Source organism: Penaeus vannamei, chromosome 19, assembly GCF_042767895.1.
Source record: "Penaeus vannamei isolate JL-2024 chromosome 19, ASM4276789v1, whole genome shotgun sequence".
Classification (NCBI taxonomy): domain Eukaryota; kingdom Metazoa; phylum Arthropoda; class Malacostraca; order Decapoda; family Penaeidae; genus Penaeus; species Penaeus vannamei.
This window is the reverse complement of record NC_091567.1, coordinates 2,371,655-2,396,654: the sequence shown is the minus strand read 5'-3', so window position 1 is coordinate 2,396,654 and position 25,000 is coordinate 2,371,655. Positions and strand designations below refer to the sequence as shown.

General features: G+C 38.7%; 2 protein-coding genes across 3 annotated transcripts in view; both read left to right on the top strand.

Moving 5' to 3' along the window:
• The window catches only part of LOC113822794 (uncharacterized), a 10,057-nt gene extending 3,349 nt beyond the window's left edge, over positions 1–6,708 (top strand). For both annotated transcript variants that reach the window (XM_027375327.2, XM_070133725.1), the window contains exons 3-11: positions 1–222; positions 839–989; positions 1,307–1,419; positions 1,895–2,005; positions 2,210–2,434; positions 3,019–3,268; positions 3,376–3,596; positions 3,845–4,153; positions 4,426–6,708. The exon at positions 1–222 is cut by the window's left edge and continues 59 nt beyond it. In XM_027375327.2, coding sequence (XP_027231128.2) covers positions 1–222; positions 839–989; positions 1,307–1,419; positions 1,895–2,005; positions 2,210–2,434; positions 3,019–3,268; positions 3,376–3,596; positions 3,845–4,153; positions 4,426–6,522 — 3,699 coding nt within the window. In that variant the 3' untranslated portion in view covers positions 6,523–6,708. The remainder of the gene's footprint in view (positions 223–838; positions 990–1,306; positions 1,420–1,894; positions 2,006–2,209; positions 2,435–3,018; positions 3,269–3,375; positions 3,597–3,844; positions 4,154–4,425) is intronic.
• A 1,794-nt stretch (positions 6,709–8,502) lies between these two features.
• LOC113822796 (transmembrane protein 164) lies at positions 8,503–24,969 on the top strand. The gene is made up of 8 exons (XM_070133724.1): positions 8,503–8,638; positions 11,499–11,723; positions 12,463–12,595; positions 12,855–12,971; positions 13,564–13,642; positions 20,627–20,727; positions 20,924–21,094; positions 23,808–24,969. Exons 2-8 carry the CDS (start codon positions 11,506–11,508, stop codon positions 24,000–24,002), a joined length of 1,014 nt encoding a protein of 337 aa, XP_069989825.1. The 5' UTR covers positions 8,503–8,638; positions 11,499–11,505; the 3' UTR covers positions 24,003–24,969.
• The last annotated feature ends 31 nt before the right edge of the window (positions 24,970–25,000 follow it).

Below are 25,000 nucleotides of genomic sequence, written 5' to 3'. Positions count from 1 at the left end.
GTCCTTCACAGCTTCAGCTTCTTCTCCAGCCAGTCTTCCACACCCAAGATGAGTCTAGTCCCCTCAGATTCGCCTGCGGTCACCTTAGCGTGGGAAAAGGGTCGTATAGTGAAGGCAGAGGAAGGGAGAGAAAATTATACCGAGGCTTTACCCCACGACATCAACCACCGTGTGAGCCTACAGTGCAACAGACAGAAAGAGAATGTCACTTGCTATCTCATGGTGAGGATAATCGTATTGTCTATCGGCACTGCACAGCTCATTATATCAAATGATAATGTGAGTTATGCAAACACACAAAAAATAGAGAAAGAGGGGGAGATAATGAGATAGGAAGTGAGATACATAGAGGAGGGGGAGGACAGACAGATTAATGGCTAGGCAGATAAATAGGTAGACACATAAATACACAGATAGATAGAGAATGAGACAGAAGAGGAGAGAAGAGAAGAAAGGAGAAAAGAAGTCAAGAGAAGGGAAGATAAAAACACGGAAAAGAAAGGGAAAAGGGGAGAAAAGAAAAGAAAAAAGAAGAGAAGATAAAATGAGAGAAGAGAGAGGGAGGGAGAGAGGGGAAAGAGAGAGAGAGAGAGAGAGAGAGAGAGAGAGAGAGAGAGAGAGAGAGAGAGAGAGAGAGAGAGAGAGAGAGAGAGAGAGAGAGAGAGAGAGAGAGGCAAATAGCCAATCAAAGGAAGAGAAAGAGGGATACAGAGTATGATGTAAATAGACATAGATATAAAAAATTCAGACAGAGAGTTCGCCATGAAAATAAGAATCAATAATATATATATATATAAGAAATGAAAAAAAAAATCTTTCAACCAAGATCTTTTTCCAGCCTGAGGAGGAAACGAGAAAGTTAGCTGCCTTCGTCTCCGAAACTTTTCCTTCCGGTTTCCGCGTATCCGGACTTCCTGGGAGCGAATTTTTTGTGCAATACCGCCACGAGACATATTCGCAGTCCCAAGGGGTAGAGGCTACTCTTCAAGGTAAGCTATAAGATCGAGGAAGAGAAAGATATTGAGATTAAAGGTTATTCATTTACTTTAAGAATGAAAGAAAGAGAGAGAGAGAGAGAGAGAGAGAGAGAGAGAGAGAGAGAGAGAGAGAGAGAGAGAGAGAGAGAGAGAGAGAGAGAGAGAGAGAGATAGCGAGAGCGAGAGAGAGAAAGAACGCGAGAGAGAGAGAACGCGAGACAGACAGAGACAGACAGCGAGAGAGAGAAACATTGAAATAAGAAAGATACATCGAAAATCATTACATAATCTCCGAAGATATGACCTAATGGAAAACCACTCTGCCACAGGGGGTCGGCGAGTGACCGCGGGCTACGTGCTCTCCATCGTGGTCATCGGGCTCGTCTTCGTGGGCATCATCGCGACTGTGGTGGTGGCCAGCGTCCGCCACAAGCCTCGGAAGGTGCGGTGCGGGGGTGCCTGACAAGATTTGTCTAGGCGTTTTGCTGTTTTTGTTGTTGTTGAGAGAGAGAGAGAGGGAGGGAGAGAATGAGAGAGAGAGAATGAGAGAGAGAGAATGAGAGAGAGAGAATGAGAGAGAGAGAATGAGAGAGAGAGAATGAGAGAGAGAGAATGAGAGAGAGAGAATGAGAGAGAGAGAATGAGAGAGAGAGAATGAGAGAGAGAGAATGAGAATGAGAATGAGAATGAGAATGAGAATGAGAATGAGAGAGAGAGAGAGAGAGAGAGAGAGAGAGAGAGAAAGAGAAAATGAGAATGAGAGAGAGAGAGAGAGAGGAAGAAGAGAGCGTTAGCGTTAGCGTTATCATTAGCACGTTTTAGTTAGCATGGAGAGAAAAGAAATATAGAAAAGAAATGTAAAGACACACAGGACATAGCTAATATATTAAGAAAGCGATATTCACTTTTGGGAACAGAAGAGGAAGATGCAGCTGACCTTCGAAGACGCCGCGCCCCAGGAGTACGTGCCCTTCCTGTCGGGGCCGGAGGCGACGGTCATTGACGAGGCCGAGGAGGACGCTATACAGGTCAGAGGATTCGGTAATCTTGTTCTCTCTCTTTCTCTCTCTCTCTCTTTCACTCACTCTCTCTCTCACTTTCACTCTCTCTCTCTCTATTTTACTCACTCTTTCTCTCTCTCTCTCATCGAATCCTGAAACGTGAATGAATACGATTCGTTTGCAGAATCCTTTTGCGAATTCTGTAACAAGCCCTGCCCTGTGCATCCGCAGGAGGAACCGACGCTGTGGGAGGCGGTGAAGTCAGGCGACGTGGACGCGGTGGAGGCTCTGCTGGACGAAGGATTCCACCCCGATGATGTGGAGGAAGGCAGAGAAATCACGCCTATCCTGGATGCTCATTTCCTGGGCTTCAAGGACGTGCTTGACCTCATGCTCAAATACAAGGGGGAAAGGGCTACACTCCCCACTGAGGATCTTATCAAGTCTATCGTCAACGTAAGATTTAAAATGGCTTTCTTGTTGCATCTCGCTCGCTGTTCTTTCGCGGATATGCCTGACGCCCAAATCTAATTATAAAGGCCTATCACACAAGCACTTTTTCCGTCAATTTCTGGGGTTCCGTCTGAATTTGAGGCTTTCCCCAAGGATCGTTCACAAACGAAACGCCTCCCAGACCAAGACGGTTACGACCGTTTCCGTCTGACTAATTTCCGTTTTGATCTTGTGCTATTAATGAATTAGATAGGATGAGTGAATACAAACATAAGCTAATATTTTAGAACATTCGTATATACAATATACATCATATTTCTTTAAAATAACGTAATGTGTATGAGAATGTTCCAATGATTCCCGGGACCTTCCTCCGATAGCGCCATGTTTGTTTACATGATTTTCATACGGAGTTCATGACGGAAAATGTGCTAGTGTGATAGGGCCTTAATTATAAGAGGATTCTAAGACTCTATATCCGCCTCCTCCTTTGTTCCTTCCTTACCAGTGTCTTATTTCAGTTGTTGTTTTGCTCAGCGACGGTTCATCATCGTCCTTTAATATTTCTTTAAATTTCAAACACCAAGGAGCTGGAGACCCGGATGAAGGAGGTGTTCGTGGCGGCGGAATGCGGGATGTACGAACGAGAGCGCGGAGTGCATCAGCTGCTGGACACCCACATGCTGCCGGCCACGATCACAGACCACATGGGCCGCTCACTCATCCACTACATCACTTCTACAACCGTCATGGATGGGAGGCCACCCTGGGCACCCAAAGACGTCAAGAGATTCCTAAACGAACACAAATACTTCATCAATGCAGTCGATCACTGGGGTAAGATTAGCGTTTACAGCATTTTCTGCTTATCCGTCTATCTTTCCACTCCCATATGTCTGAAATTTAAAATCGTACGTACGTAAATCTCGCACGCCTACTCCCAGGACGCACGGCTCTGCACCAAGTGGCGGAGCACCCGAGGACGGCAGAGATGGACGTCATCTGGGAGGGAAAGGAGTGGGGCGTGTCGGAGGCGTGGCTGGAACTCACCAAGATCCTCCTTGGCTACGGATGCGACCCGAGGATACCCGATCACCGAGGGATCCTGCCGCACCAGCTGGCCACACACGCAGGGAATCACCAGATGGCGCAGCTGCTGGAGGATGTGAGGCATAATCAAGATTTTGTTATTCGGTCATCCTTCTGTAGAGCACTTGAACTAGAGGATTGGTTATTCGGCCCTTGATATGTTTTGCAAATTCTTGTTAAAAAAAACAGTTTCGATTGCAACAATAGAGGTCTAAGGATAAACCAGTTCGTTTGATGGAAATGTTAGATGTGGATACTGAACATTATGTTGGCGCTTAAAGTTAGCAGCTCCATGTGCTCACAATATTTGGGTGTGATCCGCAGATGAGTGAGAAGTTGGGGCCGTTGCAAGAACCGACCATTGAACAGCATGAGGAGCTGGTGACGGCCTGTCGGATGGGCGACACGTCTAGGATCCGCAAGCTGCTGAGACTGAACGTACCCGTCCTGCCGATGTACGCCCGCGCCGACCCCCTCCGCGAGGCCATCCGGCACCACCAGAGGGACGTTCTGCTCCTGCTGCTGAGTGCGGGGGCGCCGCTCTCCAGCAGACACGGGTCCTGCATAACGCCTCTGGAGGCTGCTCACACACAGCAGGGGCTACCCGCCTGCTTCCCTGCTATTATGAGGAAGGTAATGCGCTTGTGCAAGACATTTGGATAATTATCCTTATGAGCATCATTTATCAGATCATGTGCAGACAAGGAATTACCATATACTAAAAATTGCATTTTCACCCCACATGATTATAAAGCACTTACTTATTTAGTCACCTAGTAATGCACATAATATCTTGCATCTTACAGCTGTACACTACTTCACAAAAGTGACTACATATAATTTCGCTTGGATTAAGGCCTGCCGTTACCCCTGGGAGTCTGAATGCAATCTGATTTCTCACACAGGTTACCGCCGAGAGACTGGAGCACGAGGCGTCACGAGTTTCACCTGACGTGGAGGAGCTAAAAGGACTCAGGGAAGGGATGCGCACTTATACCCAGCAGATCCTGGACGTCGGGATCAAAGCGAGGTGGATCCTCAACAGCCGTTGCAGAGAGGAACGTGGAAAGGAAGCTCGGAGGTTGCTAGCACAGGCTGCTGACCTCGGCCTCTCTCTGACATGCCAGCTGCTGAGCCTTGAGGACGTGTTCCTCAATCCCCTCCCAGGCGAGGACTCCCCGGTGGCGATGGCTGTTTCCCGCAACCACATCGACACACAGCTTACCCTCTGCAGAGACCTCGGACTCAGCCCTTTCTTCTCGCCAGGAACTGAGTCATTGCACTTGAAACTGCAACACGAACTTTGGCTGAACGAAAGAAAACGTCTGGAAGAGCTATGTTCGTTAGGCGACAGTGATCTTGCAAACGCTGACTGGGAATATATGAGGGGAATGATAAACACAAGGAAAAATAAATCATCTGTCGGTAACACGGCGACGTTACAACAGCCCAGTGATTCCGTACTCTTCTTCACAGCAAAGCAGGGATTGATAGTCCTTCTTGATATCATACTCAGATGCGTTAGAGATCTGGACATCAACCGAGTCGTGCAAACCTACTCAGGCAGCACAGCGCTCCATGTTGCTTCTATGTCCAACCACATCCAGACGGTTGAATACTTGCTTCATAGAGGAGCGGAAGCAAACAGACTTGCAAGGGGTAACTTAGATGCAGCGCATGTGGCAGCCCTGAGTGGGCACAGGAAGTGTCTGGAGTATCTTCTTGAGTGCAAGGAGGCGGGAGAAAATGACAAGAACCGAAAAGCATTGCATTTGATGAATGAATATGAAAAGATGCTTAGCAAATGCAACATACCCATATTGTCACACGAAGACGCACTTAGCATAATGGCTGAAAGAGAAGAGCAGTCCAAAGCCTATTTAAAACTGAATACAATGGCCAAATCCTTAGACATTAGTGCTGCTGAGAACCTGATACAAGTTGTAAAGGATCGTGCATGCGCCAAAAGTGAATCAGAGGAAATCCTAAACAAAATCATAGGCGAAACAGCAGCCATTTGTAGTTTTATCAGTGATTCCAGATTCGAAGGGACTTTGACTGATGTTGGAGCTGTATCAGAAGGAAATGAAATCTTCAGTATAAACGAAGTAAATTTCATCTATGAAGTATCCAGATTCATATTATCTCCAGATAATACTACTGTCACTTATAGGAATTTAGATGCTAATGACAAGCTAACTTTGGCGGTTGAGTCGCATTTAGAATCAGATCTTTTCAAGGGTGGTGAGTTTCGCAAGACTTTCGGTTCAGCAGTAATTTCAGCTCTCAAGAAATACAAGTGCTCCTCACCAGGGATGTATCTTGCCCCTCCATTTGCATCTGTCACGTCGGAAGGAGTCGATGTATTCTGGGTCTTAGATGGTGAACCAAACCTAAGACTGGTTAAGGCGCGCATCACCCCTGTATTACTGATCACTCAACCTGACGTCGAATTCCAGCCAAAGACACTGCTCGAACACCACCTCGATGTGAATGCTGACGTAGGCCTACACCTTGCCAACATCGGGAAGGAATGGCTGTACTGCACGCACGCATTAGAAAAGGAAGTGTTCGGCAACCTGACTCTCCACAAGCGAAGTGTCTGGCTGACCTGCCGTCTGATCCAAAACCTTCTGCAGAGCCACTGGTGGTCGCCTGACTTCAGCGACCAACTGAACTCGGCGCCCTGGCACACCCTAGCCGTTGGGGTCGAGACCTTACCGGAGAGAGGACTCAGATCCCTCTTCCTCGAAGAACTGTGCGAGTCGAGCGAGTGGGAGAAGCGCCACGTCTTCCACAGGGTTCTCTCGGTGTTTCGACGTGCGGCTCAGCGGGACATGATCGGCAAGTGGGCCACCAGGAAACACGTGGGGTGCTTCTCCTTCAAGAGCCACTGGTGCGCCAACGTCCCGGATTCCTTCCTCGGTATCTTGAGGTACCTGGAGGATCTCGAGCGCCTGGAGGCTCTTCCCAAGGGACCGAAAGTCAAGTTCGCGTCTTGATTACGGGAGAACTCATCACGGTTTGTTTGAGAGAGAGAGAGAGAGAGAGAGAGAGAGAGAGAGAGAGAGAGAGAGAGAGAGAGAGAGAGAGAGAGAGAGAATCCAAAAAGCATTTTCTTTGTATATAGTTATTTATGCTCCTAATGTATATTTATATATCCATTTACATATATGCATTTAATATGATGGATGTCTTTCATTCAGTCCTATATTTCTTATATCGAGAAACTCGCATACCCTCAAATGACACACACAAATACACGCACACGTACATACATACACACACACATATACACACCCACACACACATACACGCACAAACACATACACACAAACACACACACACACATACATATATATATATATATATATATATATATATATATATATATATGTATATATATACATACATACATACATACATATATATATATATATATATATATATATATATATATATATATGTATGTATATATATATGTCGGGAGCACCACAGCCATCAGATGTGAACGAGAGAGGGAGGCCTGAGTGCCGGGGAATGAGATGCGTCTCGACTTGTGGGGTTTATTCTGGAAGTATCCGTGCGACCCCGAGAGAACCTCCGTCTCCCGGGTGCCGAGGGCGGGGGGGGGGGGGGCGACGAGACAGGCCTGGTGTCTCCCTCTCTCTGCCGCAGAAGGATTTCGACAGGAAGAGACAGCCTTTGTTTCAGCCAAGGAACGGTAATTGCTACACACAAGCACAAATATGTATACACACACACACACACACACACACACACACACACACACACACACACACACATATATATATATATATATATATATATGTATGTATATATATATATATATATATATATATATATATATATATATATACATACACACACACACACACACACACACACACACACACACACACACACACACACACACACACACACACACACATATATATATATATGTATATATATATATATATATATATATATATATATATATATATATATATATATATATATATATATATATATATATATATACATATATATACATATATACATATTTATATATAAAGAGAGAGATAGATAGATATGCATGTGTGTATTTGTATATACATACATACATACATACATACATACATACACATGCACACGCACACAGGGAAAAGGGGAGAAAAGAAAAGAAAAAAGAAGATAAAATGAGAGAGAGAGAGAGAGAGAGAGAGAGAGAGAGAGAGAGAGAGAGAGAGAGAGAGAGAGAGAGAGAGAGAGAGAGAGAGAGAGAGAGAGAGAGAGAGAGAGAGAGAGAGAGAGAGAGAGAGAGAGAGAGAGAGAGAGAGAGAGAGAGAGAGAGAGAGAGAGAGAGAGAGAGAGAGAGAGAGAGAGAGAGAGAGAGAGAGAGAGAGAGTTACAGTATCCTTACGTAATAACTTGAGAAATAGGAAGCCACTTGAAATGTGTTTTAATTGCTGATGCAATGCGTATTTACAATCTCCCTAGTATAATGTTGATTAGCACAAGCTTTAAAGCTCTTAGCAAAACAATAATATTCCCGCTGAAGAAACAATTCATAAAACGTAGAATAATTGCGTATTCTTCGTTATAGCCAATGACCCGTGATGTTAACACTATTTGCAGATTGTGGGTTAATTTTCATAACTCAGTTACTGCTTTAATATGCATTTAAAAATGAATATAAGATAGCATAAAATTACATCATAATTGTATTAGTATGTCGTCTGATGTAATCTTGATAAATAATACATACAAATTAGGAAGATGAAGTATCCCATTTACCATTGTGTAACACGGAGTTAAAATGTGTATAATCTTGACAATCTTGTAGATAAATAGATTTATTTCACGCGAGAAAATCGGTATTTTTTTCAATTGAGCGTACTGTAAGATGCCAGAAGACCATAAAAGATACTTTATTTAATTTCTAAATTGCATATTTTATGAAACAGTGCAAGCTATAGAAAGAAGATATCTCCTTCACAAATCTGGAGTGTCTAGCACCGGAATCTCTCCTCTAGCTAGTGTAATCCGTAGTAAACAGAGAGCTCTTGTCAGACAAGTACCCATCCGCTAGCGCTCACTCATCAGTCAAGTATTGTAAGTGATTTATGTTTTTCAGTCGCGTCGATTTTCGATCTGAAGGTTATTATGGCTGTCTCACAGGAGTGGGATCTGCTGAGAGTAATACAGACGTGTGTGTGAATATGTTTAGTAGGGAGAAAAAACTTGACATTGTCAGCATGCCTCTGTCCAAATTGAGCCTTGAGAGCAAGTCACGTAACCATAGCAAGGAGAGAGAGAAGGAAGACAGTGAGGGTAATGCAGTGCGCATTTAGAACAAAGACCTTTCTGCGGAGTTTATGCTCATAGCTAGAGGGTGTACAATCGAAAGGGAAACCCTTTGTGTTGTCTGTAATTTATTTAGCATATATAAACAAGAACTGTATTAGACTCGTTACCTGTTTGCTGGATATATTTTCAGTAACTTCATTATATCTAATTATCTTTTGTGAAATTGTAAGAAACCCAGAGGAAGGCAAGATTTGATTTAATGGAAACCATAGTTCCTTTCTTCATCACTTGAATATCCTTTTACGTACATATATTAGGGTATCATTCTTTTATAGTTTCCATCTTCCTTTCATTTTATTTTGATACCCTTGTTATAGAGGGCAGAAGGAAGTATGTCTTCCACGGCAGTTTTATAAAGAAATTAAACATTCTAAGATGTTTTATTTATTTTTTGTTTTTATTCGGATTGAGTCCACTCTGCTGTAGTTTTTGAAGCTGGGAATTGGTGCCATATGAAGGGACATATATGTGCAGATTGTATGCCTGCTATTCATCTCAAGAATTGTTTCAAAGTAGCTTTATGTATCCATAGAAGTGAAAGAATGTCTAGGGAAATGTTTTGTAAGTCACTTGTATTGGCTTTCAAGATAGGATTTTTTTCTGTGAATTTAAGGCATATGGTTATAAGTCAAAGTTAAATATTTTACAGGTTTCATTTTATGGAAAATAAGCTAGTGAATTTTATGGTCAACTTGATTGTCAAAAATATGATTAAAAGGTAACACTATACATAAGCATAGGAAGATATTTTGAAGTGGGAGCACTCCGTAAGGGGCCTAGGATGTGTAGCCCCCAGAAGCTCCTGGATGTATAACAGTTTTATCCCATTTACGACGAGTGTCCCACATATGAGACACTCCATATAAAAAATTGCCGGGCATCCCGCCGGTGTGACGCTGGCTTGGAGCTTGCACTCCAATTTGCCAGCGTGTGAGTAGGTTCTGGGCCAGCCCCACACGCCGATTTTGAAGCTGCCCAGAAACTATTATTTTTAGCTTCAAAATGTACCGTTGCTAGTGGGTTAAAAGAGATAAACTCATTAATTTCTGCACTAAAATGTCAGACGTATTTAGTTAATACTTGACATAATGGTTATTTCATTTTCAACACCAGTTGCAGGGGGTCATTGTTATCAAAAACTGAGTAACTATGGAATTGCACCATTTGTTTGTTTATAGGGAATGTCCTCGAAAGTTGAGGAGTGGGTTCTGGCCCTGCCCCCACTATTCTAGAGTGGGAGAGATGGTAGCCCCGTCTGCCACTCTATTCCTAAGCCTATGCTATAGCCATCATGCTTCATATATTGTCATAGGTCAACACTGAACTTCTATGCAAGCATTAATTTGTAGACTTTTATTCTATAGCAGACAGTTCCTCTGACCTTTTTGTGCATCCTCACAGCTGTCAGGTTTCATGATTTAAATTTGATGTGATTGTGATTGTGTCCTTACATCTGTTAAACATGCACAACTTGTGCTGTGTTCGGAACTCCTAGTCTTGCTCATCCAGACAATTTGTCAAGACCAGCAGGACAATGAGACTGCTTTTGGAACCTCCAATGCCGTCATTGCCCACAATGCAACTAGCTCTCAAGTAAAATTTCACTGTTTTAATATACCAGTGTTTTTTGCACCCTGAATAGCTTTTGTTAACTTACCTGCAACTGACAAACACAAAGATACTCTTTGAAAACAACAATAAAGGGCCATAAAATTACCTACCAATATCTTATGGTTGTGTGCAACTGACATTATTTACATGCAAATGCTATTGTGACATCATCATGTCCAGCTTGCAAGGTTTCAAAGGGTTAGATGGACGAGGTAGACAGGTTATCCAGAATGCGAAAGTAGGGGTTCTGAATTGTCAAAATATCTCATTCATCTTGTCCAACTTCTTGGACGAGGAGTTTGGAATGCAGCGTTAGAGCAGGCGTGACAGTGCATCTTGCAAAGGCATTACCCCAATGTGAGGGTCTACCATGACACAATAGAAGGTCATCACAGTGTGATGAGGTTAAATAAAGAGCCATTCTAAGTTCTATTATGCCTGACTTAGTGTAGTAGAGGTGTGGTGGTTTTTGTTGCTGCGCTTTAACTGCAGTGGTTGATTACAGTCCAGTTGCAAGTACCACTTTCTTATGTATTTATCTTTACTGAATATTTTTACTGTATTATTGTTTGTAATCCTCTATGTTATGACTGTGTTATTGTTCATAATCCTGAGGGAAGGTGTGGATCAGCCTTTATTGCAATACTAACATTCAGTGAGTTGTGGAAAAGAAAAATCTCATATTGCATATTGCTTCTGAGGTTGTAAAAAGATTAAGCAAAGTGAGCATAGAGCTTGTAAAGTTCTTAAGTTTATGTTCATGTAACTATATTAACATAATTTACAATGTAACCCAACTTCATCATTATATTGTAAAGTTTTCCAAGATGATTTTCACTGTCATTCCTATACATAGTTTTGCAATTACTCTTGCTCATGATTTTTGCTGTTATATTGTTATTTGGTATCTTATCTTTTTGCAGTAATGAAAGACCAACAGCTCGTAAGATAGGGGACAATTGATTCAAGTCTTTTTCCTTTCTTACATTTTTAGGAACTGGATGGAGTTTGGAAAACGGTACACACTGGAAAATGTTTTGGATTGGAGTTATGGAGGTGTTGACGGCTCAATCCCAGGCAATGGTGGGCCTGACTGCGCAAATTTCCTTACAATTCATCGTAGGCTATTTGAAACCCTCTTAGGGATTGCAATACCAGTAGTATACTTCTTCTGGGGTTATTCATATATAACATATCCCTCCTCATATAAGTTTGTTAGGTAAGTAGCTTGTTTGTTTTATGTTTTGTAGGGAAGTGTGTGTTTGCGTGCGCATGCGTGTGCGTGTGTGCGTGTGTGTGTCTGGGTATGGGTATGTGATTATGTATGTAGGTAATTGGGTCTTTGTGTGTTTGTTTAATGCACGTATGTTTGTTTATGTATGCATGTCTCTGTGTGTATAGGTTTGTGTATGTGTGTTTACAGGATTAAAGTGAGTTGATGTCCGAAGCCAATAATAGTACCTTTTTACTGTATTACAGGTGTCTGAGGATATTGTGGGACACTTACAGCTATATCATTTGGCTTGAATTTTTTTTTAAAGGAAAACCATACAAGTTGATGTACTACTTAGAATACTCTGTACCATTAAGCTATTTCTATGGATCAACCAAAATTTCATGACAATAACTTTGATCCTTGTGACTTGGTAACCTGGTCACATGTGCGTGTGTGTTCATGTTGTTGTATGTGACTATATGCCCATTAGTTTGTAAGTGTCTATCGGTATGTTTGCATTTGCATATGTGTGTGTGTGAGCACTGTGTAATTGCTAGTGTGCATGAGTGAATCCCCTTTGTATATGTTTTCTGAGAACAGCTTGCTGAGATATCCTTATCAGTTTTTTAATCACACTTGATTCTCTGGCACAGTAAACCCACTGTGATAGTGAGTAACTTTGACAATGTGATATAGTTAGAGATTATATATTGCTAGTCACTGACTAATCCTTGCACTTCAGAAAGGACCGAGGGGGCAAGAGAGCTCTCCTGGTGCTGGTTTCCATGGTGTTTGGAATGGAAATTGGTTTCAAGTTTGCAACGAAACAGCTTATATACCTGTTGAACCCATGTCATGTAACCACTGCTATACAGGTATACGAGATAGAAAGAGTTAAAGAAATATACGCTTTCTCTCCTCTCCACTCCTTTTGTTTTCTCTTCTTTCCTCCCTCTGCCCATTCTCCCAGACCCTCTCTCCTTCCCTCCACTCGTGTTCCTTTTTCTCCCCTCATTTCTTATCCTTGGCTCCTTTCTCCTCTCATCTCTTCAGATCCTATATGAATAAAAGTTCACTTTTGTTAACATGTATCCTATTAATTGCTCAGAGGACTAAAGAACATTTGCTTTACAGATTTATCTTCTAGCTGCTCCACCTAGCAAGTTTGTTACTACAGTATTTCGAGTTCATCTCAACTTCCTTAATGGGGCTGTCCTTGCTATACTATTTCCAGTCACCAACTCTCGCCTGGTATGTAAGAGTGTTGCTGTGTCTGCAAACAAATGCTTTTTAACCCCTTTAAGTTGTGCCCCTAAATTGACATTGTGGGTTTCAATTACAACTATTTATGTATATCGATTTTGATCACCTACCCCTATTTTATAGCACCAAATCAGCATGTTTTGATATATTCCATGCATCTTTCATGGCCCATTTTCCCAGAGAGGATTTTGTGCTTATAGTGTATTTTTTGTTGCCATAATCAACTGAGATTTGCCTTGCAGTTGTGATCTAGCACCAAGATAATACTGTAAACCTTAATAGCTTTATTAGTCTGGCCATGTTCATACACTTAAAAAAGAGTGTATGAATATTTAAAGTTTATACTCAAGGATTATATCTTTTAATCAGCTTTTTCTTAAACCATAGATATAGAACTTATTACATGATCATACAAAATTGTTTCAGTTTCCATTCAGATAGCTTGCACTTGCTGCCAAAGATCTGTTGCATGTATAAAAGACAAGAAAAGAAAAAAACAAAAACACTTTGTCACAGCCTGTTCAGAAGGCAAATGAACGCTTGTCCAATGTCAGATCTGCTACTGTCTACATCCTTTCAGCTCCCGTTTGAGGTGGAGTTGTACTGGGTGCAACACTTAATGATGCTAGTCACACCATACTATCTACTGCGGCTTGGGGGTAAGTCGAGAGACTGACGTTTCCTATTTGTGAGACTTGTGAGCACCCTTACCAAAATTGTGTGGCTTGCTTTAGAATGTTCGTTTGGGGGCAGATGTAAAATTTTGCTTTCTATGTTCTTGATGTTAGTGTAGGAAATGTTTTATTTATTTATTTTTGATGTTGTTATTATTATTATTATTATTATTATTATTATTATTATTATTATTATTATTATTATTATTATTATTATTATTATTATTATTATTATTATTATTATTATTATTATTATTATTATTATTATTATTATTATTATTATTATTATTATTATTGTTATTGTTATTATTGTTATTATTGTTATTATTATTACTATTACTATTATTGTTATTGTTATTGTTATTATTGGTATTATTATTACTATCATTATTTTTATTATTATTTCTATTATTGTTATTATCATCATCAATGTTATTATCGTCATTATTATTATTACTGTTATTATCATCTTCAATAAGAATCAGTATATTTTTAAAAAGTAATTATTATTGTCAACTTCATTGTAATGATTAATGATGTCACTATTATTGTTATTTTGATTACTCTAATTATCATTATCATTGATATCATTGATTTTACTATTGATATTTTTTGTTATTATTTTTGATACTGTTACCTTCATTATCAGCATTGCTGTTACTTATCACAGTTATTATCATTAAACATATTTAGTAATTAATATTTTTCTTATGTCATTGTCATCATCGGTTATTGTTATTGTTATTGTTATTTTTGTTATTATTATTATTAGTTTTATTATTTTTCATCACTATAGTTATTATTATTTTTTTCATCTTGTAATTATTATTGATATTATTGTTGCTATTGTTGTTACTGCAGTTAGCATTGTTGTTGTTATTATCATTATTATTATTATTATCATTATCATTATCATTGTCATTGTCATTGTCATTGTCATTGTCATTGTCATTGTTATTGTTATTGTTATTGTTATTGTTATTATTATTATTATTATTATTATTATTATTATTATTATTATTATTATTATTATTATTATTATTATTATTATTATTATTATTATTATTATTATTATATTTACTATTAGCCTTATATAAAGAAGAAATTGTTGGCAAATTAATTTGCGTATGAATTTCATTTTGTGAGATGTAGATTCTTTGGTCAAATATGTAGTTCACAAAAACGTAAGAGAAGAACTAAAAAGCAGTGTATATGGAGAGACATTTCACAAAGAAAACTAAAGTGAACATAACATTTTCCTGGCAGTATTGGGTATAAGTTTTAGAGGTAGAGGGGAAGAAGTGAAGATAGGATAGATCAATAAAGTTTGGGAGAGGAGAAAGGTTGATAAAGTTAAAGAGAGCATAAGGACACAAAGGCAGGGAGAGAGAGAAAGAGAGAGAGAGAGAGCTCGTCCTCTGAGTTCTACAATACATGCAAAAAAAATGTAGAGGCATATCAGAAAGAAGGAGAGGCAGAGATGTCTAGAATGAAATGAAGGAGGAAAAAGGAAAGACAGGAGTGAAACAGGTACTGTAGAGAATGTGACAAAAGGAAAAGAAAAAGTTATGGCAATTATTGTGTGTATATTGAATAAAAAGAGATGAATTATTCTTTTGTAAAAGCCTTGTGAGCAAAAAAACAGTGGGAAGAACTAGGGAAAAACAGACAGTTATCCATAACTAAGTGTCTGCATCTTCCTGAAATTGTTTTGTAGACAGGCTATGAAAGCCTAGTTGAAAACTGGGGTAAAGAGAAAGTTAAAAAAAATAGATGAACAGGACAGACTATTTGTGGTAGCCATGATAGTGAATGGAAGATGTGGCATAGTATTATAAATCCCAAATTGCATGAAAATATATACATTCCTTTGTTATTAAAGAAAAGAATATTGCCAAAGTGCACATTTGATTTGTATGCTGATTGGAATAGGCTGTGGGTGTGTGTTGGTATATGAATGAAATAACTAAGGTATATAACATTGTTATTTCATACATCATTATGCTTTAAAAGTCAATTGGTTGATGGATCTGCTTTACAGTGGTCATAGATGGAAGCATATTTCAAAGACCATTTTTCAGATAATGAAGGAAGGTTATTCAATATTTATGAACTGTCACTGCATATAGGATTTCCTCTAAAGCTTGGGTCACGCTAGTCTTCTCTGTCCTGGGACCCTTAGACAGCCTCGTCAGATGAGCTGAGCAATCAGAAGCTGTAGCTGGCTGGACTTCAGTGAGGCTATCTAGGGATCCCAGGACAGAGAAGATTAGTGTGACTTTAGCTTAAAACAGTTTTACATGGCCTTTTCTTTGTTACATTTATTTATTTCCTTCTAATTTTATAGGTGTCCTACAGCATGCTGAACTGTTCAGTGTTTATAATTTGTTGGGCAAAGAATATTATTTTGCCACATTCATAAGCTTTTCTGTGGTGAAAGCATAGTTGATTATTTTATTTATAAAGTAAACCCATATTGGCTTTTCAAGTCATCATTACATGCAGAATTCATAAATTGAAATTACATTACAAGGCTTAGGTATTTGTGCAGAGAACTGTATGAGAATGAATCTAAATGGCAAAGCGAATGTCGTAATGTAATCCTCATAAGAATATCAATGTTTTCAAGAAGAAAGAAAATGTAGACTTGACAATTATCCACTGATTGTAAACTATAAGTACTGCTAATGTGAGGACTATTTAACCTAGTGGATCTGGTTGACATGGATGTCTTGTCATGAAAAAATTTAGATGAGGGTTGGATGATGGGAATGTCATCATGAGAAATTGTTGCTAAGTAGGCCATGAGGAAGGGGTTTGTTTGTGAGTTCATGCAGGATTTCCATTGGTCCCCAAGATGAAATTTACCACCTGTCAATCATTTCTGGAAAGCGCCATCGGAAAAATAACACGTTACTTGTTGTTACTGTTACTGCACAGTGTGTAAGCTACCTAGAAAGATAAGATGGAGTCTGTTCAATAAGAAAAGTCTATTATCATCTAGATTCAAGATAATGAATGATAAATGTAGGCTTTGCAAAATGATGAAACAGCAGTAATTTGTCTTCCAAAAAGGGCTAATAGCATTATAAGGAGTCTTGATACTATGTGCCCTCCCAATATCTTGCTAATTGTCGCGGGGGGGCTTAGGAGATGGAGACTGGAGCCCAGTGTTGAGATCCGCCCCTACCTCAGACTTCAGCCTCTGCCTCAAATAATTTTGTTTGGTCTTCTTTTCTCCTCCTTTCCTCTTCTGTATCTTCTTCTTCATCCCCTTCTTCTGTCACATTCCTAAGGTGTGAGAACTGTGCTGAAAAGAGGAAAGGCTGACTTTATATCAGTCATGAACGGCATTTGGGAGCCATGGGCGTGATATTCCATATAGGGTACTGTTTCTTTTCCCCATTTTATTCAGGCTAACCAAGGCCAGTAATGATTCTTTAGCCTTAATAGGGGCATTAAGGCTTAATCCTTCATCAACTAGCCTATCTGGTTTTGATTTTGATGTTTTTTCAACCCCTGCCCCTCATTTGACCATGGCTCCCTCGGCTCCGACCACTGATACTAATACCATCTCCTCGACATATACTGACAACTCTCTCCATTCTGAACTACCCACCCAGGTTAATACTAAACCTCCAGAATGCACCCTTTCCTCTCTGCCAACATTCTCTTCACCATCTCCATCTCTTCAATGGATACCCGCTCTTCCTTTATTACTACTCTTCATCCTTTTTGTCCTCCTCCCAAAAGAACTACTCCACTCTACACCACCCCATCTTCCTCCTGCCCTCGTCCATCTGCTGCCTCTACCTCTGCAAACCTTTTGAGTACTCAGTGCAAGAAAAAAAGAAATATGATACATTTAGTTATTTGTGTCATATCTCATTTTTTGTAATTTTCAATTTTACATAATATAACCTGCACCACTGATCACAGCGGCCAGGAATATGGTGCACAGCATGGAAATGGCGTCCTCCTTGGAGCTGGTGCTCTTCCAGTCACTGCTTACTCATGTTACATTCCACATTCGTTTATTGATGAGGATAATGCTAAAGGCGTCATCTAAGTGCCAAATGAGTCAAATCACACTCCAAGAGGTTTGTGCACTCGTGGCTATTTTTTCTGTCACCCTGGCCTTCGGCAAGTTCGTTTCGCCCGATCCATGGCCAATTTGCCCGATTGATGGCATGTTCACGTCACCCGCCTCTTGACTGAAGTTTTTCTGTGACGTGACCACTACGTCATCAGGGGCCAAATGGGTTAATGTCCGTTTTACATCATTTACACCCCTTCTTTACCCTTTTCCCTTTCATACTATCCTATAATTCTATAACCTTTGACATTTAACTCTCCTTAGACTAATTGTTAAATAATTTACCCTTTTCTCCACAATACTTTACCATAGTGCTTTTTGACCTTAGATGTCTAGCTCATTTATTTGTTTCAAACATTAACCATTAACCATTGATACTGTGTGTGAGCCAGGCACCTGAGCGTTGCCACTCAAGGAAGCTGTATGCCAGGATTTTAGTCTTGATGTTGCAAGGCACCCAGATCCAATGGATTAATGATGCAACCAACTTTGTAATTAATAAATTTATAAATGAAATACAGTTTTAAAGTAAAAGTTCTGACATTACCTCCCAACTCAAATCATTATGTTGCATTTGGAACTACTCGTTTAACTTAGACAGAGGAGCAAACAATTTGGAAAAACCTTCTGAAACCCTGTCTTGAAAAGTTGTCAGAAGGGACCTCCAGAGAGCACTGAGTTTGAAGAGACAGCTTAGTTTGTAAACGAAGAAGGTGCGAGATGGCTCACAGATATTTTGATATAGTAATTCCACAACAACTTATGTTTTTAAGAAAACTGACTAGTCTTTCTTTACTAGCTGAGCATTGCTGGGACCAATGGCTCTGAACTCAAACAACTTGTCTGTCCAAGTTAACAAGTCTGTCTAAGCTAAGCAGTTCCAAATGCATCTATTACTGTCTCTATAGTTTTTTAAAATATTATTCAACCCCTTAAATTGCACCATGACAATCATGGCACTAGGCTTATATAAGTGCAATATAGGCCACAAAAGTTTTTAGATTTGTTTTGGAAGATATCACTTACAGATTGTTGTAAGTCTTTATGTCTAATGAAACATGATAACATTTATGTAAAGAATGCAGTATGCCCCCCCCCCCTTCCCCCATGCACACTTTTTTTTCCCCCTCTCTCAATGTAATAGTATTGTTGATATAAACTTCCAGACTTTGGATAATAATTAATCACATCCTGAGCCAGTATCCTGGTGGCCAGGATGGTTATGAACCAGACAATAGCTTAGGCATGGAACAGCGCATGCCTCTCCAAGCTTTATTCAGAATGTTACCAGACACTAACTGGGTTAAATAAAGCATGCAGCAGTTATGATGTTTTCTGTTTGAACACAATTTAAGATAAGCACATACAAGTAGACATAATTTTACGACTTCTCTTTAAAACTAAATTTACCCAGGAGGGTAGCACATATGTAAGGCCATTGCGCTGCAGAAACAAAGTGCATCCTTGAAGCCTGTAAAGCAGTGGGCAAAGTGCAAAATGTAGTTAATGTTATGTGTTTCTTACCTTTAACATGTCAAATAACAATTTAGACTTAAATAATGAAATATGAATGTTAGTTGCAGAAATCATGGAAGCATAGAAACAGTACAACATTCAGAAAGAGAATTTCCTAATTTAATAAGTGGTGACTGATTGAAAATATCAAAGGTGTGAAAATCAGGTTTAGCACAAGTGATATAAACCCACTTTAAGCTTAAAGGAAATATTTGAATGCTTTTTTTTGCAATTTCTTATGATTGGCTTGTCTTTCCATTTACCTCTCTCCATTCACAGTTTGCAGCACTTTTTTTCTCTTCTCTTCTACATGATACTTAAGATGGGTATTCATTTGCTGATCTGTTGTATTTAAAGAAACAAGTTTAGATATTTAATGGATTCACATGAAAGAAAAAGATTAGTGAAATGAAAGTTGGTCAGAAATGTTGTCCTAGTTATTACTGATAATCATTTAGATGAAACTTGAGATTAAAAAAAAAGTAAGATGATTAGATAGATAAGTAAATAATTAGATTATTAGTAGCTAAAAAAAAGAGTTTTCCTTCATACCTGTAAGTATGCATATTCTATGTAATGAGGTCATGGCACATGACATCATTCATACTGACTGAGTGATCTTGCCATGTCATGACATTGCAAGGGTCCGAAAGCCACCCTGCTATCTACTTTTTCCCTACACATTTCTTCAGGGCTTTCACAAATTGGCTCAAATTAAATTTCCTCCTTAAGCTCAACATTTTCCCAAATATCCATGCAAATCTAACATGCTATAGCTTCATAGTGTACTTCTTTTGTTCTGCAAATTCTGTTCAGAGATACAATTGTTCTAAGTTACATGGATGCAGGTACAAGGATTTTTGTTTTGCACATTGAAAGTGACTTGTGTGTTTAACTACACAGCTTCTTAACCGACTGATGTAGGGTAGGCTACATGTGCTGTCTGCTGTTTTATTTGTGAATATTTACACATAGCTCTGCTAGTGTCACCAAAGATTCAATAACTAGGTTTACCTGATCTCACCTGTTCCCTCAGTTAAAAGAGTCATGTTATTACTACTGTTATTATTATTAACTCTGATGTTGTTACTATCATATTATTCTTATGATGATAATATTATTAACAACAGTAGACATGAAACCTTTTCTTCATAGAAATTCAGTGATTGTGGTAAGCAGGTGAGGTCAAATATGCCCACTAATTGACTCCCTGGTGTCTAAAGTGTTTCTGGAGCTATGAGTATGTAAGCAAAAATAATAAAACCACATGGTACATTTTACCTGCCCACCCCAGCGTCAGTGGTTAAGAGATCCATAAGACATACTAGCAGATTAAAGTCTTGTCTCTCACTTCATAGGTGTGTACACGGTGGAGAGCCCTTGGGACATGAGCTGGACCGTGATGTCTTTAGGGATTCTGCTGTTCTATCACTTTTTACCTCTGCAGATCATAGCCATGGTAGGTATTTTCATTGCATTTAGCCAAAAACAATTCCTTCATTGAGGGTGACAGTGATGGCTTGATTGCCTACCTTAAACTTTTTTTGATTGTCTATTTGTTATTTTTATATGGATATAAGAATCTACTTTTCATTATTCATAATCTATTACACCATGGAAATAATACATGTTCTATTTTTTCCATTTTCCTTAAGGCTTCTCAGGTAAACTTGAATAACATGCTCTGCCCAGCCATCAGCGATCCTTTCTATGGGCCAAACTACCGTCTGGCAGCCATGGTCCACCAGTCCATATGTGTGCCTTTAGTCAGCAAGACTTTTTGCATTGTGGCCAACTTCTTCATTACGAAGTTCCCTCCCACAAAGGTTAGTAATTAGTGTGTTGTAATAGCTTTGATTTGTGGGTGTTTATTCTATTTTTTTGAGTGTATGTGAGAATGATATATAGGTTCTTGGTGGAAGTAAACCATTTTATAGTTGTCAATCTGAATCTTGCTTTATGATTTTAGTATTTGTTGTTTCATGCTTCTGTAGATGTATATAAAGATGAGATTTGTCTTTATGTTTGAGTTGTGGAATGTGTGTAATGGACAAATTTATTTTGATAATTGTCTGAGATTGCCTTTGGATTAGAGGCAGTGGATAAGATTGAGAGTGGTGTTTGAATCTCTGTCGCAATAGGTTTAAAGCATAGGGCCCCAAAAATTAGTGCATATCATGCTTATGGGACAGTAGATTGTTGGGGGTAAAAAAGGGGGATATGGGAAGCTTAGTCTTAGTGTTTTATGTGTGGGATCTGAGATGCATTAGTGTAATTTTGTGGAAGGTTTCTGTTTTGTCTGCGTGTATAATGTATTGCAGGAATCTGTGCCAATCATGAATGGTATGTGGAAAGTATGAGTGTATGAAGGAGTCTGTACAGGTATAATCTGTCATGTATTTCTGGTTGTGGGCCTTTAGTGTATTAGGTGTGTTTGTGTGGTATAAGTATTGTTTGTTTATGTCAATTTGTTTTTTTGTGATTTTGTATATTATTGTTAGACTGAGTTTGTCTGTGTATTGAGAGGATTTTCATGTGTAACTATTGTTTTATTAGTGTTTTGAAGCCAGTAGGTTGAATGTAGTTGTTCGTAATGAACCTGGCTGATGCTATGTTAATTTTTTCTAGTTTATTGATGTTTGTTTGTGTGTGTGGATTTCACACTGCTGCACCGTACTCCAGTGTTGGACTGACAAGGGTTTTATAAGCTATATGTTTAGTGTCTTGTGTACAACCTTGTAAGTTCCTCCTCAGGAAACCCAGTGTTCTATTGGCTTTATATTGTATGTTGTCTGTGTGTGTATTGGATTCCATGTTGGCATGTAGTGTGATACCAAGGTACTTGTGTGATGGTGTGTTGGATAGTTGTTGTGAGTGGATTGTGTAAGGAAATTTATTGGGTGATTTGAACAGGTGAAGTTTATGGTTTTACATCTCATGGGTCGGAAATCCTTTTGCCATGTGGCTTCCCATTGTTTGAGGGAGTGAAGGTCAGTCTGGCGGAGTTTGCTGTCGTCAGGTGTCTATCATGTGGCCAGTGGTTGAAGGGCCTCTGCTGCCAGCGGGCGTGTGTTGATTTGAGTTCTGTTTGTGAGAGTGAGAATGTGTTCATGATGTCTATGAAGGTATCATGTAGTTGGCACATTGTGTGGGGGATGATGCAGTTTGGGGTGTCTACATCAATGGGTTTGAGAGAGGATGAAGTGGTCCACTTGATGTCAGGAAGTTTGAAGTCACCTTCAGTCCAAATGTGTTTATCTGATGTGATGTGTGTGAGAGATGTGTGAAGGTTCTGTAAGTATTCTGTGTTGGAAGATAGGGGTCTGTAGAAATCTGCGAGAAAAAGTGATTTACAGTGCGAAATGTGTAGTTGGATCCAGGTGATTTCACAATCTGTGTTGAAGCCAAGTCTATGTTTAACAGCTAAGTCAGATATGATGGTTTGTATTGTTGATGATTTTATATATGTCTTACCTATGTGGCATAATCAAAATGAAGAAAGAAGTTTCTTATTATTGGAACATCTGAATGAATTCATGCTTTTCTTCATTAAACCTTGCAATTGAAGTGTTTACATAGTGACCAGATATAAATTACTTGGTAAATAAAAACTTAGTTAACTCACAGAAGAGGTTATTCAGTGAGGACATAGAAATGAACATGTCCTACCTGCTTCAGCATGCCTCTATACACATGTTGTTAGTGTGGATGGTTCCCATAGAACTTTTAGTGGTTTCTTTGAATTTGTCTGATTACATTATGAATAAATATCATCAAATATGATTGTACTTATTCTAATTGAATGTTAAAGCTAACTATCAAGCTGTTCCCATATAATTGATTGTAAAATTCAGTAATGCTAGCTATAAAAAAGCCTAATAAGATGAAATGATAATCTCTAACCTCATCTTTCTTTCATTATTATTATTTTTTTGTATAATTGTTCCAGTGCTGATAAGTGCAATATTGATAATGAAAATGACAAGAGTTTGTAATAATAATTGATAGTTATTATAATGTATTAACTGACTGGTTGTGCCCACTATATTTTTAGTTTATTTATTGTGTTACTGCATAGATGGCTCCACAAGTACTTAGGAGTCAACTATGAGTGTTGCTATCTCTCCTGTTTACTCTTGTTAACAGTCTGATGTTCGTAATATCAACAGTAGTAATGAAAGTATCAGTATAGATATCAATACAAAAAAAAAAGCTAATAATGAAAAATAGATTTACATACAAATTCAAGGAATGGGGAATCCGGCATGGTCACCAGGTCCTACTAATTGACACCTTGATGGCTGAGGACTTGTGGAACTATTTGTGTGTAACAAAAATCAGAATAAACAACAGTGGACAGTACATAAACTTGTGGCCAATGGGTTAAATAATCTTGTATTGATATGATAATGGTCAATGATGATAAGAAATGATCAATAATCATGATATTCATAGTAATGATAATGACACTGAAGATACTGATGATGGTAATGATATTAATTTTAGAAATATTGATCACAATGCTGTATAAATTTACAGGTGAAGGACAACCTGGAAACAGACGTAACCATGAGCACCTATGACCAGCATGTTTTGAGCCAAGAAGCCGAGAGCAAGCAGCAGAAGAACTCTAATGACCAGAATGGGTTGAAGCACCACCTGTCCATACACAGAAGGACTCGTAGTGAGGCAGTCACCGTGACCAATTGGAATGGACACAGTCATCAAGATTAGGATGATAGGAGTCTTCTCAGTAGTCAAGTTTGCATGAAGCTGATACTCAGGTCTTATCCACTGTAATAGAAGACCTTGTCTTGCAGTCTGATTTTAGTTAGTAAACAGAGATACACTTATAAACTTACACACATGCATAAATACATACAGAAACATAAAGGCGTATATGCCTGGTTAAACATACTGTACATACACATATATACATACTTGTATGCATAAATAGACAGAACAGGAGCAGTGTAGTTTGTGTCAATTTTGGTGGTTGATTATCTAAAGGTTCAGGCTTTATAATTAAGAATGCAGTGCAGTTGTTTATATTTATTTGTATTAACAACATCCAATTGCTGTTTAGCATTGATGTTGATGCAATTTACTGTCAAGTGACTTACTCTAGATTGTGCTCAATTTAGGTGAATGATTGTTCATATCAGGAGAGAGTGTAATGAGAAAAATATATATAATATAAAAACTTACATTTGAATTTTGTATATTAGTGTATTTGTGTATCTTTTACTCAGGATTTTTTTTTCTTTTTTTTAAGGCAGAAAAGTTCTTAATATATAGTTCTTCCTTGAGGAGATTTCTAAAAATAGATTTTGTTTCTACATTATCCTCTTGTCACTCTCTTGTCTTTTATGCTGTTTCATCACCTACTTGTTGAACTTTTTTTTTAACCTTTTTTATTTTATATTTAAAACCAAAAAGTGAAGCAATGCAAGACAAAGAGGATTTCCTTAGTGACTTAAAATGAATATGTCACTTATTTGGTATTATTAATGTTAAAGAACTTGCTAATGTAATGTCTGGGTTATATTGCTGTTTTCTCGTAGGCATATTTTCTAGTTTTGCTATTTTGAGTTGGAATTTCTCAGGTGAAGTAAACTGAGGTGTGTGACTGAATGATAAAGTGGCAGAGAACTGTATTGGAAACAGTGTACATCATTAATCATATCTTTCCCTTTCTCTCTTCCTGCCATTCCATTTTCCCTCTCCCCTGT

Bases quoted from the DNA above. Each gene is read 5' to 3' on its own strand.
- LOC113822796 (XM_070133724.1), top strand. From the start codon at position 11,506: ATGGAGTTTGGAAAACGGTACACACTGGAAAATGTTTTGGATTGGAGT. The intron at 12,972-13,563 runs GTATGTAAGAGT...ACATCCTTTCAG, and splicing joins CAGTCACCAACTCTCGCCTG to CTCCCGTTTGAGGTGGAGTT. The intron at 21,095-23,807 runs GTTAGTAATTAG...ATAAATTTACAG, and splicing joins CGAAGTTCCCTCCCACAAAG to GTGAAGGACAACCTGGAAAC.